Source organism: Barbus barbus (genome assembly GCF_936440315.1).
Source record: "Barbus barbus genome assembly, chromosome: 15".
NCBI classification, from domain to species: Eukaryota; Metazoa; Chordata; class Actinopteri; order Cypriniformes; family Cyprinidae; genus Barbus; species Barbus barbus.
Window position 1 is genome coordinate 18,910,900 of NC_136743.1, and position 17,919 is coordinate 18,928,818.

At 43.2% G+C, this 17,919-nt stretch overlaps 1 protein-coding gene across 3 annotated transcripts in view; it reads right to left on the reverse strand.

Moving 5' to 3' along the window:
- The window catches only part of LOC306881526 (chromodomain-helicase-DNA-binding protein 7-like), a 64,688-nt gene that overhangs the window by 28,915 nt on the left and 17,854 nt on the right, over window positions 1-17,919 (reverse strand). For all 3 annotated transcript variants that reach the window (XM_079435677.1, XM_079435675.1, XM_079435676.1), the window contains 7 exons: window positions 13,726-15,707; window positions 9,074-9,471; window positions 2,393-2,528; window positions 1,584-1,712; window positions 1,351-1,416; window positions 502-557; window positions 63-177 (listed from right to left, as the gene is read on the reverse strand). In XM_079435677.1, the coding sequence (XP_079291803.1) occupies window positions 63-177; window positions 502-557; window positions 1,351-1,416; window positions 1,584-1,712; window positions 2,393-2,528; window positions 9,074-9,471; window positions 13,726-15,531 (2,706 nt within the window). In that variant the 5' untranslated portion in view covers window positions 15,532-15,707. The remainder of the gene's footprint in view (window positions 1-62; window positions 178-501; window positions 558-1,350; window positions 1,417-1,583; window positions 1,713-2,392; window positions 2,529-9,073; window positions 9,472-13,725; window positions 15,708-17,919) is intronic.

The window sequence follows — 17,919 nt, forward strand, 5'->3', positions numbered from 1 at the left end:
AAAAAAAAAAAAAAAAAAGACAAAATGGTGGATGACAAGGAAAATGGAGGGCTGATGCTAACCTCAGTTAGGAAGTTGCTGAGAGTCTGCTTGGCCCTGAACCTCTTGACCTTCTGCTGGATTCTCTTATCCTTCTCAAGCTCTTCGATGTCTGCCCAGCGACAGTGCAGGTAAGAGCTATAAAAAACAAACAAAGTCATTTCCTGGGTGATCCACAGCAAAACTATAGTCCAGAAATTAGCATGCCAGATAAACAAGACTGAGGATGTTTGTGTGAGCACAATAAGGAATCTTGTTAATCAACGTGTATTAAGAGCCCATGATTCATCTGCATAGTTTTATGCATCGAGAAAGTCTAACGATATACTCAGTTTAGTACCTTGTTTGCACTACTTAATGCAAATAAATTCCATTAATGTTTAATTTAAATCTAATAAATCTACAATTTCCTTCATTATATAAGTGACATTAGATGGAAGGCATGATATAACAGATACTCACAAGCCTTTGAATTTGACATAAAACTCCTCAACTTCAACCTCCTCACCAGACCCCAACTGTAAAATGAAGAGCAGGAACATTATTTGGTGACAAAAAAAGTGTTTGTGTAACATGTTTGGAGCTGTCAAATCACTAGTGTGCATAACGTCCAACCATCACAAGTGTAACCCACTTCCTGTGACAAACAACACTGCTTTTTGGCATTGCTCTCAACTGTAATGCCCCAGGACAAAAGTAGTATGACCGAGACTGGGAGTGGATTAAAAAAAAAAAAATAAGAGCAATCCTCCTCCTCCTCTCTTTCTCCAGCTAGTAGTACGCTGTGCAGCTGAGTCATGAATCACTTCAGCTCCTCTACCACACACAGCCCCATTCACAGGGAGCTGACCCGGGGCCTGGCTTCCTGCCAAAACCACAGCGCTACGGCAGACGCCAAACCTACCATTTCCTCAGGCGAGAGCCCATTTGCAGCTGTGCTACTAAGAGCCATGCACGGCGTATTATTTTTGGCCAAGCTTTGTTTTGTGGAGCTGTTTCAAAGGAGTAACGTTGCACGCTGCAATTGCCTGCGTTTAAGGGCCTGAGATTAAATCACGCTGAGAGACAGTTTATTCTTACATGGCTTCATCTCAAGACCTTGCACCGGCTTTGCTCTGAACCGGCCACGGCCTTTACTGGATTAATACTACTGCTGTCAGGCCGAAGACAATATCAGCCCACTCAGGCATCTTCCTGGCAATCACAGGGTCTGGGGCAGGATTTGAGACAGCTGTTAGGTGTAATCTGCCCTGATCCAGTAGACAGAAGTGGTTAAAGCTCATGTGAAAGGCTTTCGACGGCTCAGCTCACCTCTTTCTTTCCTATGCGCATCCCCATGATCTTCTCCACCACAGGGCCCTCCGCATCCGCCAGCTCCTATGACACACGTGGGAATGAAGGACACAGAGTCAGTGTGAGAACATCCATCATGCATAACAGCAGGTTTCATCAGCAGTTTTCTAACTCTACTGTGGGTATTGTAATCAGCCATCAGCATAAACAAATTTAACACACACAACATTCAAATGTTCAAGATAAATGACCTGCTGCTCAGATGTGGTTGAAGGAGACTTTGGTCCAGGAGAATCATCTCCATCGTCGTCATCAGAAATTCTGAACTCCAGGTCCTCAGTGTAGCGTTTCCTCTTCACTTGGCGACTAGATCGCCTCTTCTGCAGTCAACATTCACACACAAAAAAAGTTACACAATGGCACAATGGTCATTTGCACTGAGCTAGTCTCTCCCCCTCCACCTCATAACTTGCACTATATGTCATAAAACTTAATGTATATACACATTTTTTATATTTATTTATATACTTTGTTATTTGCACTTCTGGTTAGATGCTAACTGCATTTCATTGGCTCTGTACTTGTACTCTGCACAGTGACAAAGTTGAATCTAAATCTATAACAAACTAAAACAACAATGGAAAAACGTATACTTGGGCTGGGCAATATGGCAGAAAATTTAAATAAAATTTAAATCTAATTCTAATGTTTGGTAATATTTCGATTCAAAATTGCGATTCCTTGATTTCTAAAAAATTTAATCTGGGCAAAACATTAAATTCAAATTAATTGATAAAAAAAAAATAAAAAAATAAAAAAAAAAATCACCCAGCCCTAAATAATTGCTTGTAACTTTTTGGTATGTGTACAATCAAATCACATCTCATGCGCCATCAGTTGTATTAAACAGAATAAAGATGACATTTTATCAGTATTATCTCATCAATCTTTAGGTATCGGTTTTAACCACTGAAAAAAACATTAGTCGGCCACCAGAAAAGTTCTGTTTGAACAATAATAACTTGGATAAATGCCAAGTAAAAACTTCAGCAATGCTTACCTGAACACCATCATCTTCCTCTTCCTCCGGTGAATGTGGTGGTGTTTTCTCCACATCAGAGGTGACTGAGGGCTCTCTCTTGCGCTTTGCGTCTTTCTTGGTGCTGCTACTGGACTCAGAGTCAGATTTTTTAGCACTGTGGGTGAACAGGGAGGTTTGGTTAAATGTAACAGTCACACCAATAAACCACAGATTTGTCTGGTTCATATGTCAAACCATTACACTATTTATAGTTTTAGTAAAGAACAGAATAGCAAACCAGTACAAAAACTTCAATGCAAGCAATTTAAATTCTAATTTATAGAAACGTGTATTTTTCTGTTCATTTTACTACAGAAGGGTCAAGCTTTAAATAGGAAAATTATCGAAACTCTTTGGTCATTTTTGAGTGAGATGCTAATGGTCTAATCCGATTCAATGATCTATGCTAAGCTAAAAGCGCTACCGCTAGACCTAGAAATAGGCTGAATGGATTAAAAAAAAACAAAAAAAAAAAACAGTAAAACTCAACTGTTTAACTCTAGGGGAGTTGTAAAATGAGCCTATTTTTTTTTTTTTAAAGTGGAGAATTGGAAAACCAGAATTGGAAAACAGTTATTTTAGGTATATAACACCTTTTTAGGTGTATAATATTTAGGTGTATCATACCACAGGACACTGCTGTTGCCATGTCATGTGAATATGGGCAATGTTAATTCCACGTCTGTATACAAGAAAGATGATGGCTATGACAGTTTTTGTACTTTCCCTACAGTTCTTTCTCCATACTGCCATATATTCACCCGTAAAGAGGGGAAAATGGATTAAGCTTTGAAAGCCCTTCCACTCTTAAGTTCGGTTTCAGACACACAAATAAGGGAATGAGAGGGAAGACTAGAAACTAGTTAACTCCACTTCCAGTTCAGAGTTGTGCTCTCTCCCTGCCACAGATTACACAATGCCCTGGAGGCTCTTGCGCTCACTCGCTCTGGGGCCCCCCTCTCTTTTCATTCGCACGCCAAGAGCAATCAAATCGCCCCGGTAACCGGTGGTCACGTGACCTGCACCTGTTCCTCTGGCTGGACGCCACTGGCTAAAGCCATCTGCTTGCCTCAGTCAGAGTCTCTCTCTCCAACACTCCTCAAGCACCTGCAGCCGCACCGCTCTGCAGCTTTGGGTTTCATACTGTCACTGCTCAGCAAACAGAGCCAGAAATAAGTAGAAAAAAAAAGGCACATACAAAAGGAAGAAAAAAAAAGGATAGGAGAGAGAAAAAAAAGAAAAAAAGCCAAGAGGGCAGGAAGAACACTCAGTTTAGGAGGAGGGATGACAGGCTTCCTTTCGATGGCTGACCTTTAGAAATCATAAAAAGCAAAGAGCTGCTATAGGATGCAGGACACACTGAAGATACACAGGCCAGCAGGGTGGGCCGTGGCACGAGTAGACTTTGAGATGAACGGGCAGAGAAAGAGAGGGGCTAATTGGCATTAGTAGGGGGAGGACGCAGGCCCCGCTGCAGGTTTGTATGAGCCACACCGCTCCAGTGCTGACACTCAGGAGGAGGAGAGAGGGCCAGGGGGTTAATGGGACACCTGCCGTCGCCAGTGAGATGACTCATCTTCAGCTGGACCCCCCCATGGTGCTCGCTCTAACAGCAGCTGCTCACACGTACACACACACACAACTGTTTACCCTCAACAGCTCTTTACAACAGCCGTACATAAACAAGGACACAAAACTGCAGAGAACGAACATGCTACGACAAGTTAACATACGCAAACAAAAACGTACGTCTGTGTCCTTCAAAGCGAGCAGGCTAATTAGGAACCACCAGACAAAACAAGGTCACTTAAAAAAAAAAAAAGACAGGATCTGAACACCCTGTTAGTCACAGAGTTGTGGCTAGTGAGTGGAATCAAAGGAGGAGGTGCAATTAAAATCACGCTAAAACGTGCCTGAATTAGGGGAGGGGAAATGCCTAAGTGTGGGGGACTGTGAGGGAGAACGTGTGGAAAGAGGATGTGAGTGGGAGTGAGTTGAGATATGTGAGAGAAGGAACACAAACTGTGCCATGGAATGAGAGGAAGGGCTAGAACGAGACTCGGCAGAAGGATCGCAAGCATGTGATAATAGGTGGAAAAGGACAGTGTAGGCATGCAAGAGTGTGTGAAAGCGTTAAGAGGCCCAGTCGAGGAGAAACACAGGAAGAGTCGGGGGAAGCAATGGCGTTGCGTCTTGCTCTCAGAGCAAGGTCACCCATGCTGTGGAGCCATTCAATTACTTGACATCACTGAGAAGGCAGGTTTATTACATAAACCACAACCATGCATAGAGACAAACATGTTCTGTGGCAAACACGACTGGTGTTTCTTTGTTCTAGTGCAAAAACAAAGCAACATACAGTGCCGTTCAAAAGTTTGGGCTGTTAATGATTTTAAAGGGGTCCCATTATGCTTTTTCACTTTTTGAATTTTAGTCAGTGTGTATGTTTGAGATTTGTAACTTTGTAGATCTTTTTATGCCCAAAGTCCACTCCAAAGGGAGATTTAAAAAAAATCCCTTTTCAAGAACTACAGCAAATGGCTTGTTTGGACTACAAAGTTGTTTTCCTGTATTTATGACATCACAAATTGTAAATCCCGCCTACAGAAATTTGAATGGTTGAGGAGCATTGCACGTTTCAAAATCGAAACCCAGTGCGGGTGTTTTTATATCACTGTATTTCTAATGGAAACCGACTATTCAGAAAATTTTGGATGTCATTTTCATTTAATCTTGCATATAATGTCTGATAAAGCAGCATCTGTGAAAGGAGCTCTGCTTTGTGTACAGCGTTACCGGGGAAACCTCGCTCTCTCCCGCTCCAACAGCGCCTCCCGCTGGCAGAGAATTCATTTGCATATATATGCCGCCACAAATAGTGCAACTGTGGGACTATGGAATAAAATTCATCTGTATAACAGTTTCAGTGCAACTCATGTTATAATGTTAGAATTAAAGAACAATAAACAATGCCAATTACCATTGCACTTATATGTACACAGTAAATGGTTATTTTTAAGCTGTTGTTGACACCCCATCTAAAACGTGATTTAGCCAAAAAAACAAAAACAAAAAAAAACCAACAATAACATTACCACTTTAATATGTCTTGCAATATCCGTGCATGCAAAGGTTCTGCCCGATCCTCGTTCGATATTCTCAGGGTCTGAATTGATATGGCAATATTGACACAACACACTGAGACAACTAACCAATCACAACACATTTTGTTTTTCGGAAGGCAGGCCTTCATCAAACCCAGAACTAATCAAGTCGTTTGTGCCAGGCTGTGGAGAAAGGTATTGTAATAATGTAAATTAAGTGAAAAATAATGCGATTTTCAAACCACCAAGCATGTGAGCATGCTCTAGTACACCCCCAAAACAAAATCAAGACTTTGTGAAAGAGCATAATAGGACCCCTTTAATGTTTTTATAAAGACATTTCTTGTGCTCATCAAGGCTGCATTTATTTGATCAAAAAAAAAGTGTGAAATTTTAGCAATTTAAATGAACAGTTTTCTATTATAATATAATTTAAAATATAATTTATTCCTGTGAAGCAAAGCCGAATTTTCAGCATCATCACTCCAGTCTTCAGTGTCACATGATCCTTCAGAAATCCTTCTAATATGCTGATTTATAATCAATATTAATCAAGGTTAAATGCAGAGCAAAAATTCAGAGTATGGGTCACCATACTTGGCCACACACCACTTCCCTTTCCCTTTCCCCCTTAATATTTTTTGGGACCTGTTATACTTTTCAGGATTCTTTGATAAAAGTTAAAAAGAAGAGTGTTTATTCAAAATGGAAATTGTGTGTTACAATATACACTACTATTCAAAGGTTTGGGGTTAGTTATTTTTCTTTTTTTTACGAAATTAACACTTATTCAGCTAGGATGTGTTACATGGATAAAAAGTGAGTGCAGATTTAGAATGCTAGAAAAGAATATATTTCTAGTTTGAATAAAATGCTGTTTTTTTTCAACTTTTTATTTATAGAATTGAAGTAAAAAGTATCGCAGGTTCCAAAAAAATCAGCACAACAGTTTCAACACTGATAATAAATAAGCAACGATTTCAAAAGGATCATGTGCCACAGAAGACTGGAGTAATGGGTGATAAAAAATTCACAAATAAATTATATTTTCAAAAAGTATATTAAAATAGGAAACCAATATTAGAAATTGCAATAATATTTCATAATGTTACTATTTTTCTGTATTTTTGATAAAAGAAACAGCCATGATGAACATTAAGACTTAAATCTTACTGATCCCAAACTTTAACGCAGTGTGCATCTTAAGGTGCTAAAATTCTTGAGACTATTTTTTTTAGCTTTCTAAAAAAAAAAAAAAAAAGTTGTTTCAAACCGTAGGGTCTTTTATGTGCACAGCATGGGGAGGGGGGCTCTTTGTTTTAAGCGAGGGAGTCTTTGATGGTCGGCAATGCGAGTCTTTACTTTTGCCTGTCCCCGAGTGGCTGCGCATTCAGCATTCGGCACCCTTCTCGTATCCATTCACCGCACTCTCTCACTCGCTCACTCTGAGACGGTGGTCTGTCTGATCACCAAAGCAGCGAAACAAGACTTCACAAGAACAGAAAACTCCCAAGCCCTGGTGGGACAGGTCTGCTAGTCTCAGAAGGATAAAATATACAGGGAGGACAAAGATGGATGCTTGGCCCTTTCTTTCTGTTGTGCCATCCACCTCTCTGCACTTTGTCTTTGAGGTTCAATGTCACACAGAATTCAACTTTTTTTTTTTTTATACTGGAGCCTGGAGGGAAGACAAGGCGGAATGCTTGTTTGAGGACAAATAAGCAAGTAGTATGGCGTAAAGGTGCTGTAGTTAGACTCGTGAGCAAACAAGCATGCTGGTCCCGCAAGCGAAGATCTTTAAGTACACACACATTGCAGCACTTCCTATGCAACCGCGACTGTTGTGGTTTTCGTATTTGAGCACACAGGATGTAGCTAAGATAATCTGTGAAAGAGAAAGAGACTCTGCTTCGACATGAGATGGAAATCAAAGGGTCGGCAGAACTGCCCACCCAGGTTAGTTGGTTATGCAGTTAGAAAACAACCCCACCAACTAAAATGGGGGCTTTGCTATAGTTGCTTGGGAACCTGCCAATAAATTGAAGGTGAGAGGTGTGTATTTGCAATGCAAAACAGTCTTCTCGTGGGGGGAAAGAGCCACATGCAATGCAGCGCTGAGGAGGGATCTTTCTGAAGTGTTTGATGGCTGTGTGTATATGGAAAACAAACCTGGGCTCACAGACACTCAACATTTTACCCATGGTGCAGCCTGAAAATGACTATTTATAGTTGTGCTTTCTTTGTCAGATAAGAACGCCAAGACTTTTAACGTCCAACCTAGTTTCCTGTATTCCAGTTGCATGAAAAGAGTAACTAAACAAGGAAAACGTTAAAGGAGCTGATAAGACAAACAAATGAAGATGGAGGAAGGGAAATGAATGACACTCATATCAAATGCGAAATGTATTACACGTAGCCCACTTTTTGAGAAATGGGGCCACACAGTTTAAAATCTATCTACAGGGGCTCGCCAACACCACACATCCAGCTCTGTAGCAGATTTGGTCAAATTCAGGCCGGCATGATTAATGAGACAGCATTGTGGACTAACTAGCATTAGGTGCCATTTTGAATGGAGACGCCCCCCCCCTCCTCTTTTCCTTCTTCACAAACACACACACTTTTGTCCCTCCTCCCCCTTCAGATGACCTACTGCTCTGGCACTGTGCTGCAGATGCGCTTGCTTTGGCCCGGCCCTTTTCCTGTGGATGAAAGGGACGCGGCGGTGGAGTGACGGGGGTTAGGATGGGCGGTGGGGGGGGGGGGGGGGGGGGGGGGGGGGGGTAAGGGGGAAGGCGGACACATTCCTCAGCCAGATCATGTTACTATGCAGGAAAAATGGCCATGCAACCTTGCTCTGCATATTCAGGGTGGATGCATTTTCTCTCTTTTCTGAGGGGGATGGGGGACGAAGAAAAAAAGGAAGGGGGCATCATTTAAATGTAATAAGCAGCATTATTGTGAACCATATACAGAAGTCAAATGGTACATGATTGTATACCGTTTTAGGTAACGTTAATAATATATAAACTGACTAATGACTTGCAATCAGCAACAAATGATCAGCAAAGATGAGATGCGATTATCTTTTTTTAAAAGCCTCCGGAATGAAGTTCAGGCAACTAGCGAAGGTTTTATCAGAAGTGTCAAGTTTGTGGTTTAGCGCTTGCAATTCAAAGAAAAAAAAAAAAGAAAGAAAAAAAAAAGCTAAATGAAAGTCTTAGACAATATCAAGTTCCTTGTCTCGCAAAGGCATTATAAAACAGAACACCTCTAACAACTCTGAATTGACTGAACTCTGATAAAGCGCCATAAGCTTGTACCAGACCTAGAAAACAACTCATACTAAACATATCTACAGTTCAATAAACCAGATGATCACATGAGGCTTTGTGACTCCATCCAGTACATGAGTAAGCACGTACAGTAAATATGGAGATTTCACATTTGGAAGCTCATGTAAATATGGGATACATTTGCAACATTTAAACAAAAAATGCAGATAAAACCATAGTTATGATTTTCAAAGACTACAGGAAGCTCAGATTTTGCATACCTGGGCTTTTTGGAGCTCTTCGGCTTCGGGGTGGAAGTCTTCACTTTTTTCTCCTTAGGTTCTTTGGGTGTCTTGGGAATCTTCGGGGTTTTGGGAGTCTTCGGCTCTTTCGGTTCCTTGGGCTCCTTCTCCTTTGGTTTCTTTTTGCTCTTCTTTCCAACGACAGACTGTTCCACGGGAGCCATAAGAGAGTCTCCCTCGTTTATCAGAGAAGCCGCCTCTCCTCTGTCCTCACCCTCCTGGCCTTCACTCATCTTGGCTTTCTTCTTTTTCTTCTTTTTTGGCTTGAGCTTGCTCTCCGTCTGCTGTATGTCACAGTTGGCTGGTTGGAGGTTTGGGCCCAAGGCAGGTGTCTTACTAGATGTTATCATCTCCAGGGAAGGGTCTGATGGAGAATGCTGATGACGAAGAGAGAGAGACAGGGCGATCTGTTAGTACCAAGAAGGAAGAAATATAACTAAGGCAGGAGACACAACTAGAGGATTTCCTTTTTGCATTTTTGCATATCTCACAGCCACAGGAGAAGCTAAACAAAGCTCATTGCATGGCTGCTTCTTTACATCAATCAACAACAGATACATTAAGTAGCATTTTTTTTTATTGCCCAGTAAAGCTAGGATAAGTTGGGGAAAAGTGAATTAACACATTTTCACATTTTAATGCACTCAAAACAGCTGCCCCTGCTGCTGTTGGCCCTTGAGGCATGCCATGTTACTTGGTTTGATTTCCTTAGCTCCCATTAGTGCTAGCTGTAGCTCAGCAGCATTAACGCAGCAACGGTTTTGCCTTTCTCCTTGCAGTTATCGCCGTCCCCCTCTCCATTCATGTCAAAGACAGACTGACAGGAAACATGTTGGCAGCTGTGCTAAGCGTCCAGCTTCCTAGAGTCGCTGTAGCAGATGGGACTGAGGCATTATGACACTAATAAATTATATCTATACTTCATAAATGCCTTGGTTTTAGACATCAGCAAATTTAATGCAATATGCTACAGCTTTCAAAAGGCATATACACAAACTGGCCTGGTGAAAGCAGTTTCCATCCTGGCAAATCGGGAGGAACATTGTGTATTCTCCATAAGCCATGTGTTGATTCTAGTCTATAGTTTTATTGCATACCATGCACTTCGCTTTTAAAACAAAAGACTTCGTAAACCACATCATTGTGGTGATGAAATTCATATTTCCTGTAAACAACAGCATGAGAAATAAGGGTGCACCATGCATGCCAAACAGTGGCAAGGTCACAGAAAATGCCCAACACCCAGTTCAACGGTGATCATTAGAGCAGGGAACGTTCTGCCGCCGCTTTAATGGATAAATGTCTCTCCTCTTGCCAAGCCTCGCCAATAATCAATTGCATGAATGACAATAGGCCTACCGCATGCGCTCTCTCTGCATTTCTAATTTGACAGCAGCAGTCCAGAATACAATATGTTCAATATAGGATTTCATCTCTCGGAGGGGGGAGACTGACGTGTCAGTTAATCTAGCAGGCAAAGTGCTCACTCGGTGAGCTAAATACTCCCAAAAGGAGCACTGCGCTTCGGCTCAGCACGGCAGGCTTTTTGCAGGGCGAACCTGTGAGTTAACACCCAATTCATCTGATGAAAAGCTGGCTCCCAGACACGGAGCCTGACCCTTGCTAAACTTTATCTTCAAGATTCATTGCTCACTGCTGTTGAACTTCAGTCTGCTTCTGGCTGAGAGCAAATCTAAATGAGCTGCAAATTTATGGCACTGAAACACCTAGATACTGTGAGCTACTTACTAGCAGCTAACTACTCCAAATAAAACTCCCACGGAATAAAAACGCTTGAGGATGCCAAAGTATAGCAAAGGCTTCCTATCTCTGTCTCACATTAACTTATAAAGCTCTGAGGCAGTACCAATCTTTAAAAACGGACAACGATGGCAAGTTAAGGCTTAACATAAATATCAAAAAGCCAGAGATTTACTAGAACATTATGCACTTGCCATTTTACCCATTCTGTGTTGCAACTTCCTTTTACAACATTTGGTTTGCGCAAATTAAGAACAGCAAGTGCAAGCATACAATCGTACCCTCCTGGCTGTATGCTGAATATTAAGGAAGTACTGCTCTGCTTACGTCTGACCCAGAGAGAGTGTGACACCACTAAGATGGCAGGCAGCTGCTGTCAGCAGAGAGTCTCAGGAGGCTGGCACCTTGCATGAACTGCTAAACGGGAAATAAAGGAATCATAAACATGGCATGCATGCACGCATTCCCATCTGCACTTCTATTTTAGTTCTTAAAGCCCAGTGTGATGCTGTGTACACTTGCGCTTGGTACCAGTTTGACTGGAGCCACAATGAAGAGTCTGTACCCTTAGATGAAGCACTGCTCTACTTAAAGTTCACAGTCTCATTTATTTCTCATCAAACCTCTCAATATCTCATGAATGACACGGCTCTGGCGTTTAATAGCGCTGCACCTTCTGATCGGAGAAAATGGGGCCTATGTTTCTTTGATAACTTGGGAGGTGTGCAAGAAAGTGACCAACAAATTTGACTAACTTCATGCCAACTTCAACCAAGTATAGGGGCATGATATGAATCACAAAACAGAGTTCAGCTATTGGCTATTGGTTATAAACGGAATTTATGTTCCTGCTCTATTTTTTTGAAAACCATTGCAGGTTTCAGAAATCAGATGATATCTCCTGATATCAATGAATTGTGTGTCATGATCAGTGTTGGGGAGTAACTAGTTACATGTAACGGAATTACGTAATTTAATTACAAAATAAAATGCAATTAATCTGTTACAGTTACTGTGAAAACGTTAACGATTACAAAGGTGGTTACAATTGAATATTTTCACACACAAACAGATTTGACATCTTTCCAAAATTGCATTGACTGCCGTTTTAAATTGTTTTAAAAAAAGAATGTTTCACCAATGTTTCAAGAGTTTAGGACACATGCTTATTTGGTAACTGTTATATTTCCTATTTGGCCTTGTGTATGCGCCATATTTTTTAAATTAAATTAGCATTGTCAGATGCCAGTGTTACCTGTCATTGCTTTGCAAAGATTTGATTTCAAAAACAGTGTCAGCAATAAAACCATATTTTATGATTTTAAATCTGTATTTTACCTCAGAACAATCTTAAAGTAAAATGAGGTACTAAAGTCTGATTTGGTGGTGGCTGTGCTTTTAAAATTAAATGATCATCTTGATGAAGTATTTTGGAAGTCTGACAGTAATCAGAGTTGAGGGCAACTGTAAGGTTAGCCCTCCCTGCTTTAAATGTTTCAAAATGATTATCAGTTTAGAAAAATGTAGCAAAAATGTAGAAATTTGAATTCTGAACAGTAATCAAAAAGTAACCAAATACAATCAGTTATATTCCTTTAAGTAATTGGAAATTTTTAAAATATAAAAAGTAGTGTAACCATTTCAAAGCAACCTTCCCAACACTGGTCATGATGTAAACGAAGCACTCACAAATCTTTTCTTATATACTGTGACATACATCTAAGTAAAACAAATTAACATGTAGGGCTGGGAACTTGGTTTTATATGGTTGTTGATTGCGGTTGCTGGTTTAACGGTTGTTGATTGGATGGAGACAGATCTGATATTGAGCTTACAGTCAATTGTAAGACATTGTCAGTGTTAAACATACTAAATGATTAGAGACATCTAGTATGTCACCAGAAAAGTCTGTCGATTCATTGTAACATCAGTTATGAATTGTTGAAAATATTGAACAGATGAATTGTTCACAATAAGCTTATGCATTTAGAAAATAGGGTTTATTTTTATTTTCACACCACAGCAGATAGAAAATATGTTAGGATTAAATGTCTTTAGGCAACTCATGATTGGGACAAAAACAAGATGGCTTATTAGCTACAGTGAAGGCAGTACACTTAACTGCATGCTCTTCATCTAGGTCACAAGTGAGGTGGATGAATTAATACAGACTGATCTTAAATGCCAACCACAAAACTTTAATATCACACAATCAGCCAGACACCACCACTGACATCGAGCCATGGCTGTCAACACTGGTATGAGTGAGATAAAGAGACACACAAATGCTATGTGCAGGATGTGCACGCTGGCATAACAGCAGTCATTGTGTGTGAATGGGTCACCAGAGAAAGAGGCTTTCAGAGCAAAACAAGCTAATGGCATCAGAAGCACGTGACACACACAGTTATTGAGAGCTGCTAACCTCCCTTTCCCCACTGGCTCCCTCCTCCACCCTCCCAAAAGGACGCATCCTGCTGTATGCCATTAACTCACGCATGAGTCCTCCGAGACAGGCAAAGCAAACAGAAAGAGCAGAGCGAGAGAGACAGAAATGATGCAGACAGAGCGAGCAAGAGCGTGATGCTTACTGCGAGCAGGAAGGGAGCATTTCCCCTTCAGAGTGGGAAGGGGGGAGGGGTGGGGGTTAGGAGATTAGCACTGTGGCGCCTGTGTCATGGGGAGGGCCAGGATATGCAGCGAGGAGGAAACAAACAGCTATAAAAATCCATTTCCACACTGGTGGGGCACAGGCAGCCCCATAGCCGCTAAGAGAAACCCTCAAACGGGCCTTCTGCCACTCACGTGCACAACATGGACTTTCCAAAAGACTTTTAAAATGGAATGCATACTTCATTTGCACAACTCACCTGCATGTGAGGCACTTTCTGCATGGGTGGAGGCGACTGGTGAGGAGGTGCCCATGCCTGCTGAGACGGAGGGGAGTTCTGGTGGTGTGCAGCCAGGTGTGTCTGTGACGGGGGAATCGAGGGAGGGGTGTGCATCTGCTGCAGCTGGAAAGGCAACGGGGGCGTCTGCAGCTGCTGGCACTGCGCTTGTTGGGTGAGCAGCCTCTGGTCCTGGGGCTCTGTGTGGTTCGCACCCGGTCCTGCTGGAGGTCTTCCTTGAGCGCCAGTGGCCCTGTGATTGGGTGACAAAGCAGCGTACATCTGGGTTGGTGGAGGATGTGGGTGTGAGGGATGTGACGGCACCTGTTGGTGGGAATGCTGCTGAGCTGCATTTATTGGGCAGGCTCCTCTCTGGGCATGAGCCATTGGGCCTTGAGACTGATGCGGCACGCCAGGGTAGCCGCTCACATCAGTTACCAAACCCGCACTGGGTGGGCGGCCCTGCTGGGGAGGAGGCGTTCCTGCAGGGGTAGCCAGGTTCCTCATAGGCGACATGGAAGGAGGGGAGGCGTATGATCCCTGAGGTGGAGGCGGTAGATGCTGCTGCTGCAGCTTCTGCTGGGCTGCAACCTGGTTCTGAGCTGGATGCATAGGCTGGGTGTTGATTTGGTTCACATGAATGGGCTGCTGGTGCATTGGTCCCTGTTGAGCCCCAGGTGTGGGGTAGCGCTGGGGCCCCGTCGGGGCAGTGTAGCGCTGCACCTGGGTCACAGGAGCATTAGGGTTGCTGTTGCTGCTGGTGGTAAGGCTCAAGTTGGGACTCATCCCTGAAGTGTTGGCTAATCCCTGATTAAGGTTGCCGTACGAAGGATAGGGAGGGTACTGCCCTGAGCTGTTTACAGTGTTGGAAGGGACTTGCTGGTTGTGCATGTTATAGCCCATGTTTTGGTGGGGTCTTCCGCCCATGACCTGCTGCTGCTGCTGTCTTGAAGGGCTTTGTGGGAACTGGGGGTTGTGGCTGGCGACAGACTCCGGATGAACCGGACCCTGGCCAGGCCTGTGGAGAAATTGTTGATTGGGTTGCTGATGCTGCTGAGGAGGCTGTGCTGAGTGACGCATGGAGGGTCCCGACATGCCAGGATTCTGAGTCATCCCCACGTGACCCATGAAATGACTGGCTTCTTGAGGGAGGCCTTGGGGAAAGTGGTTCATTCTGGGAGGTGTTTGCGTCTGGTTGTGTCCCTGCATGGCATAGTCACCACGGCCGATAAAAGGGCCCATTTGGTGGGCATGTCCCTGTGGTCCGGCAGGGCCGTGCTGATGAGACGAGGCTTGTGGCGGTTGCTGCTGGAAAGCGGGTCTAGCTTGATCGGGCACCTGCATTGCTTGAGCGCCCCATGCATTTCCACCATCTGAGAATGACTGGCTCCGGCCATCTCCTTGTGCTCCCGGGTAGACATGATGCCCTGCAGACCCTCCCGCAGCTGGCGGAGGACCGTGATAGCGGGAATGAGGGGAGGACATGCCATTTACTGGTCCGTTCCCCATCATCCGGCCCCCCTGCTGGTCCACTGAATGCATCTTGGGCTGCTCATACTGATTGAAGTGGTCAAAATGGTGGCCAAGCTTGGCCTGTCCAGGTACAGCAGGTGAGGAGAGGTGAAGAGTAGAGGGGAGCTGCCCGTAGCCTTGGTGCTCATGGGGCATCTGTTGACTCATTGGATTTGCCTGACCTTGGGGGTAGCTACAGTCCCCCAGGCCCTCCAACTCATCAGAGAACAGATTCCCATCGTCTCCGAAGAGGCTCATCATGCCTGGGTCAGCCATGGCTGCAGCGCTCCTGCTGTGCAGCCGAGCTTCAGAAGCAGGACAGGGAATGTGTGCTCACAAAGAGGTGGATGTCCTCAAAGCCGCTAATCCGCTAACTAATCTGCAGCATGTCACTCCATATTTCCTTAATTCTCTCAGAGAACGCAGCGTCAGGCAAAGTCAGGTTACAGGACCTGGAGAGGAAGAGAGAGAGAGAAGGAGTATTAACACAAATAGCTCTAGGAGAGAGCAAGCCTCTACTATTTTGTTCACTTTAACCATTCTTTATTAAATTTTCAGCCAGTGAGTCACAGCTGTTGAGAGATACGAGAGCAGTTGAAGGGTGGTAAGACTGAGTTTTGTTTTGTGTTTTTTTGCAGTTAAATCAGTTGTAACTGACTCTTTGCCAACCTTTGATCCCAGCCCCCACCCTCTGTTCCTTCTGCTTCCAAACAAAAGGGCCAATACACACATGCACCAAGCCTAAATTCATTCATTCTTTACAATTCGTTGATGGTGGGGAAAGAACAAAGGAGTTTAGAGTGAGGCAGCAGCAGAAGCAGTGGTAGTTAAACAACAGCAGCTGCCAGACCAGGCAGATGTAGGAACACAAGCAGGCGGCCAACCTGCTGAAGCCAAGTCTTAAAACCTGCCCTGTTGCCGCCTGCATTTGTGCGTTTCTGAAGCATTTTGGAGTATGATTAAGGTGTAAATTCATACACACTTTGCATACCTAACCAGCTTGTCCCAAGTGTGAGGTAATCAGATGAGCAGAGGGAATTATGTAGATGTGAGATAAACCAGGAAAGGGTGGGGGAAATGCAGCCTGTTAAGATGTCCTACTCAACCACAACTACCTCCATGTGTGTATATGAGTTAGTGAGTGAATATGCACATGTAGGGGGTGTTATGCATATATGAGTGGGGGGCGAGGAATGCTTCAGCTACCCCACAAGAAAAATTTTCCACCCCCGTCTCAAGCTCCTCCCATCCAGTTCCTCCTTCACCCAACCCCCAATTTTCCTCTCTCTAAACCTCTCAGTTTACAAAAAGCAAGGCATCTCTTTGAAGTGGACTCAACTGAACCATCCCTAACTTTTTTTTTGTCCTAAAGCCCTAAAGGTGGTGACACAGGCTGACCATTACAACCACAGCTAATCTCAATAGGAGGAGTGATCGGAAGGAGGAAAGATGTCTGCTTGTGGGTGACAGCACCACAGCTTTAATCTCCTCACAGCTCTAGTTAAGAGCAGGAAGAGGTGTCTCAACACCACAGCCATAAATCAGTCTCTATTCACCAGAGTACTACGCTACTTTTGCTGCATCGGTGGGGGAGGGTGAGAGATCCTACAGATCCATGCCAAAAGCCGCAAATTTGAATCCCTATGATCAGATTTGGCGTCTAAGCCGGCAGGCTGACCGTTCACCCAATTCTCTTCTGAGAGTGACAGATGTTGCAGAGTGTCAGAACATATCCTTCTGGAGCACCACACCCCTCATGAGGAGCACAAGCCATAGAGCAAGAGCACTATGACGTACACATTTACTCACAGCGTAACCACAGCGAGTGGGTGGCCAGGCTTGCCCCTGACCAAACGGCAGAACAGGAAGTGAAGATGCAGCCAATTACAACCCCGAATACACATAACGTCACTAAATAACCTTGCCAGGTAAAAAAAAAAAAAAAAAAAAAAAGTACAATATTTGCATCCTCTAAGATAAAAGCCTAATGGAAACAGTCTCACTAGTAAAAGTGTAAAAAAAAAAAATTTTAGTGCTGGATTTATAAATTTTTTTAAAATTGTTATGGTTCTGAAAAGAAACAAGGAGCCTAGGAAAATATTCACTTTTTGACAGAACAAGTTATAGAAAAAGACAAGATCCCCATTTATGAAATAGTAAATAACATTTTGATCCCTTTAGAGGAAGCAGAGGCACTTTTGATTTGTTTGCACCAATCAATTCTGTAAGAAAAGCAAATTTGGCTATTAAAAACATGCACTGCCACATTACGGCTGTGAAAAATGAGGAATAACACCATTGTAGAGTCATAATCCGTTTTAAAATCGTACATCGTAACTCAGAATGTCAAGACGAAATGACAGTGTACTGGGTGAGTAACAAATACTCTGGCAATATTACAACATCCGCCTCCGATTACAGTGATTCATAGCCTAAGTTATATAGAGTAAAAAGCCCAGAGCATGTGAAAAATGTGGTTTACTGTGCGACAACTGTGCTGCATAATAAATCTGAATAAAGGTCCACTCAGGGACAAGTTATTGCCACAATTCCCAACCCCTCATTGAGAATAGCTCATGCTGGCAAAGCATAACTGGAGTATTCTCAAGAGCCACCTTGCTGATAATGTGATCTGCTGGTCAGTTCAGACTTCTCAGTTCATTT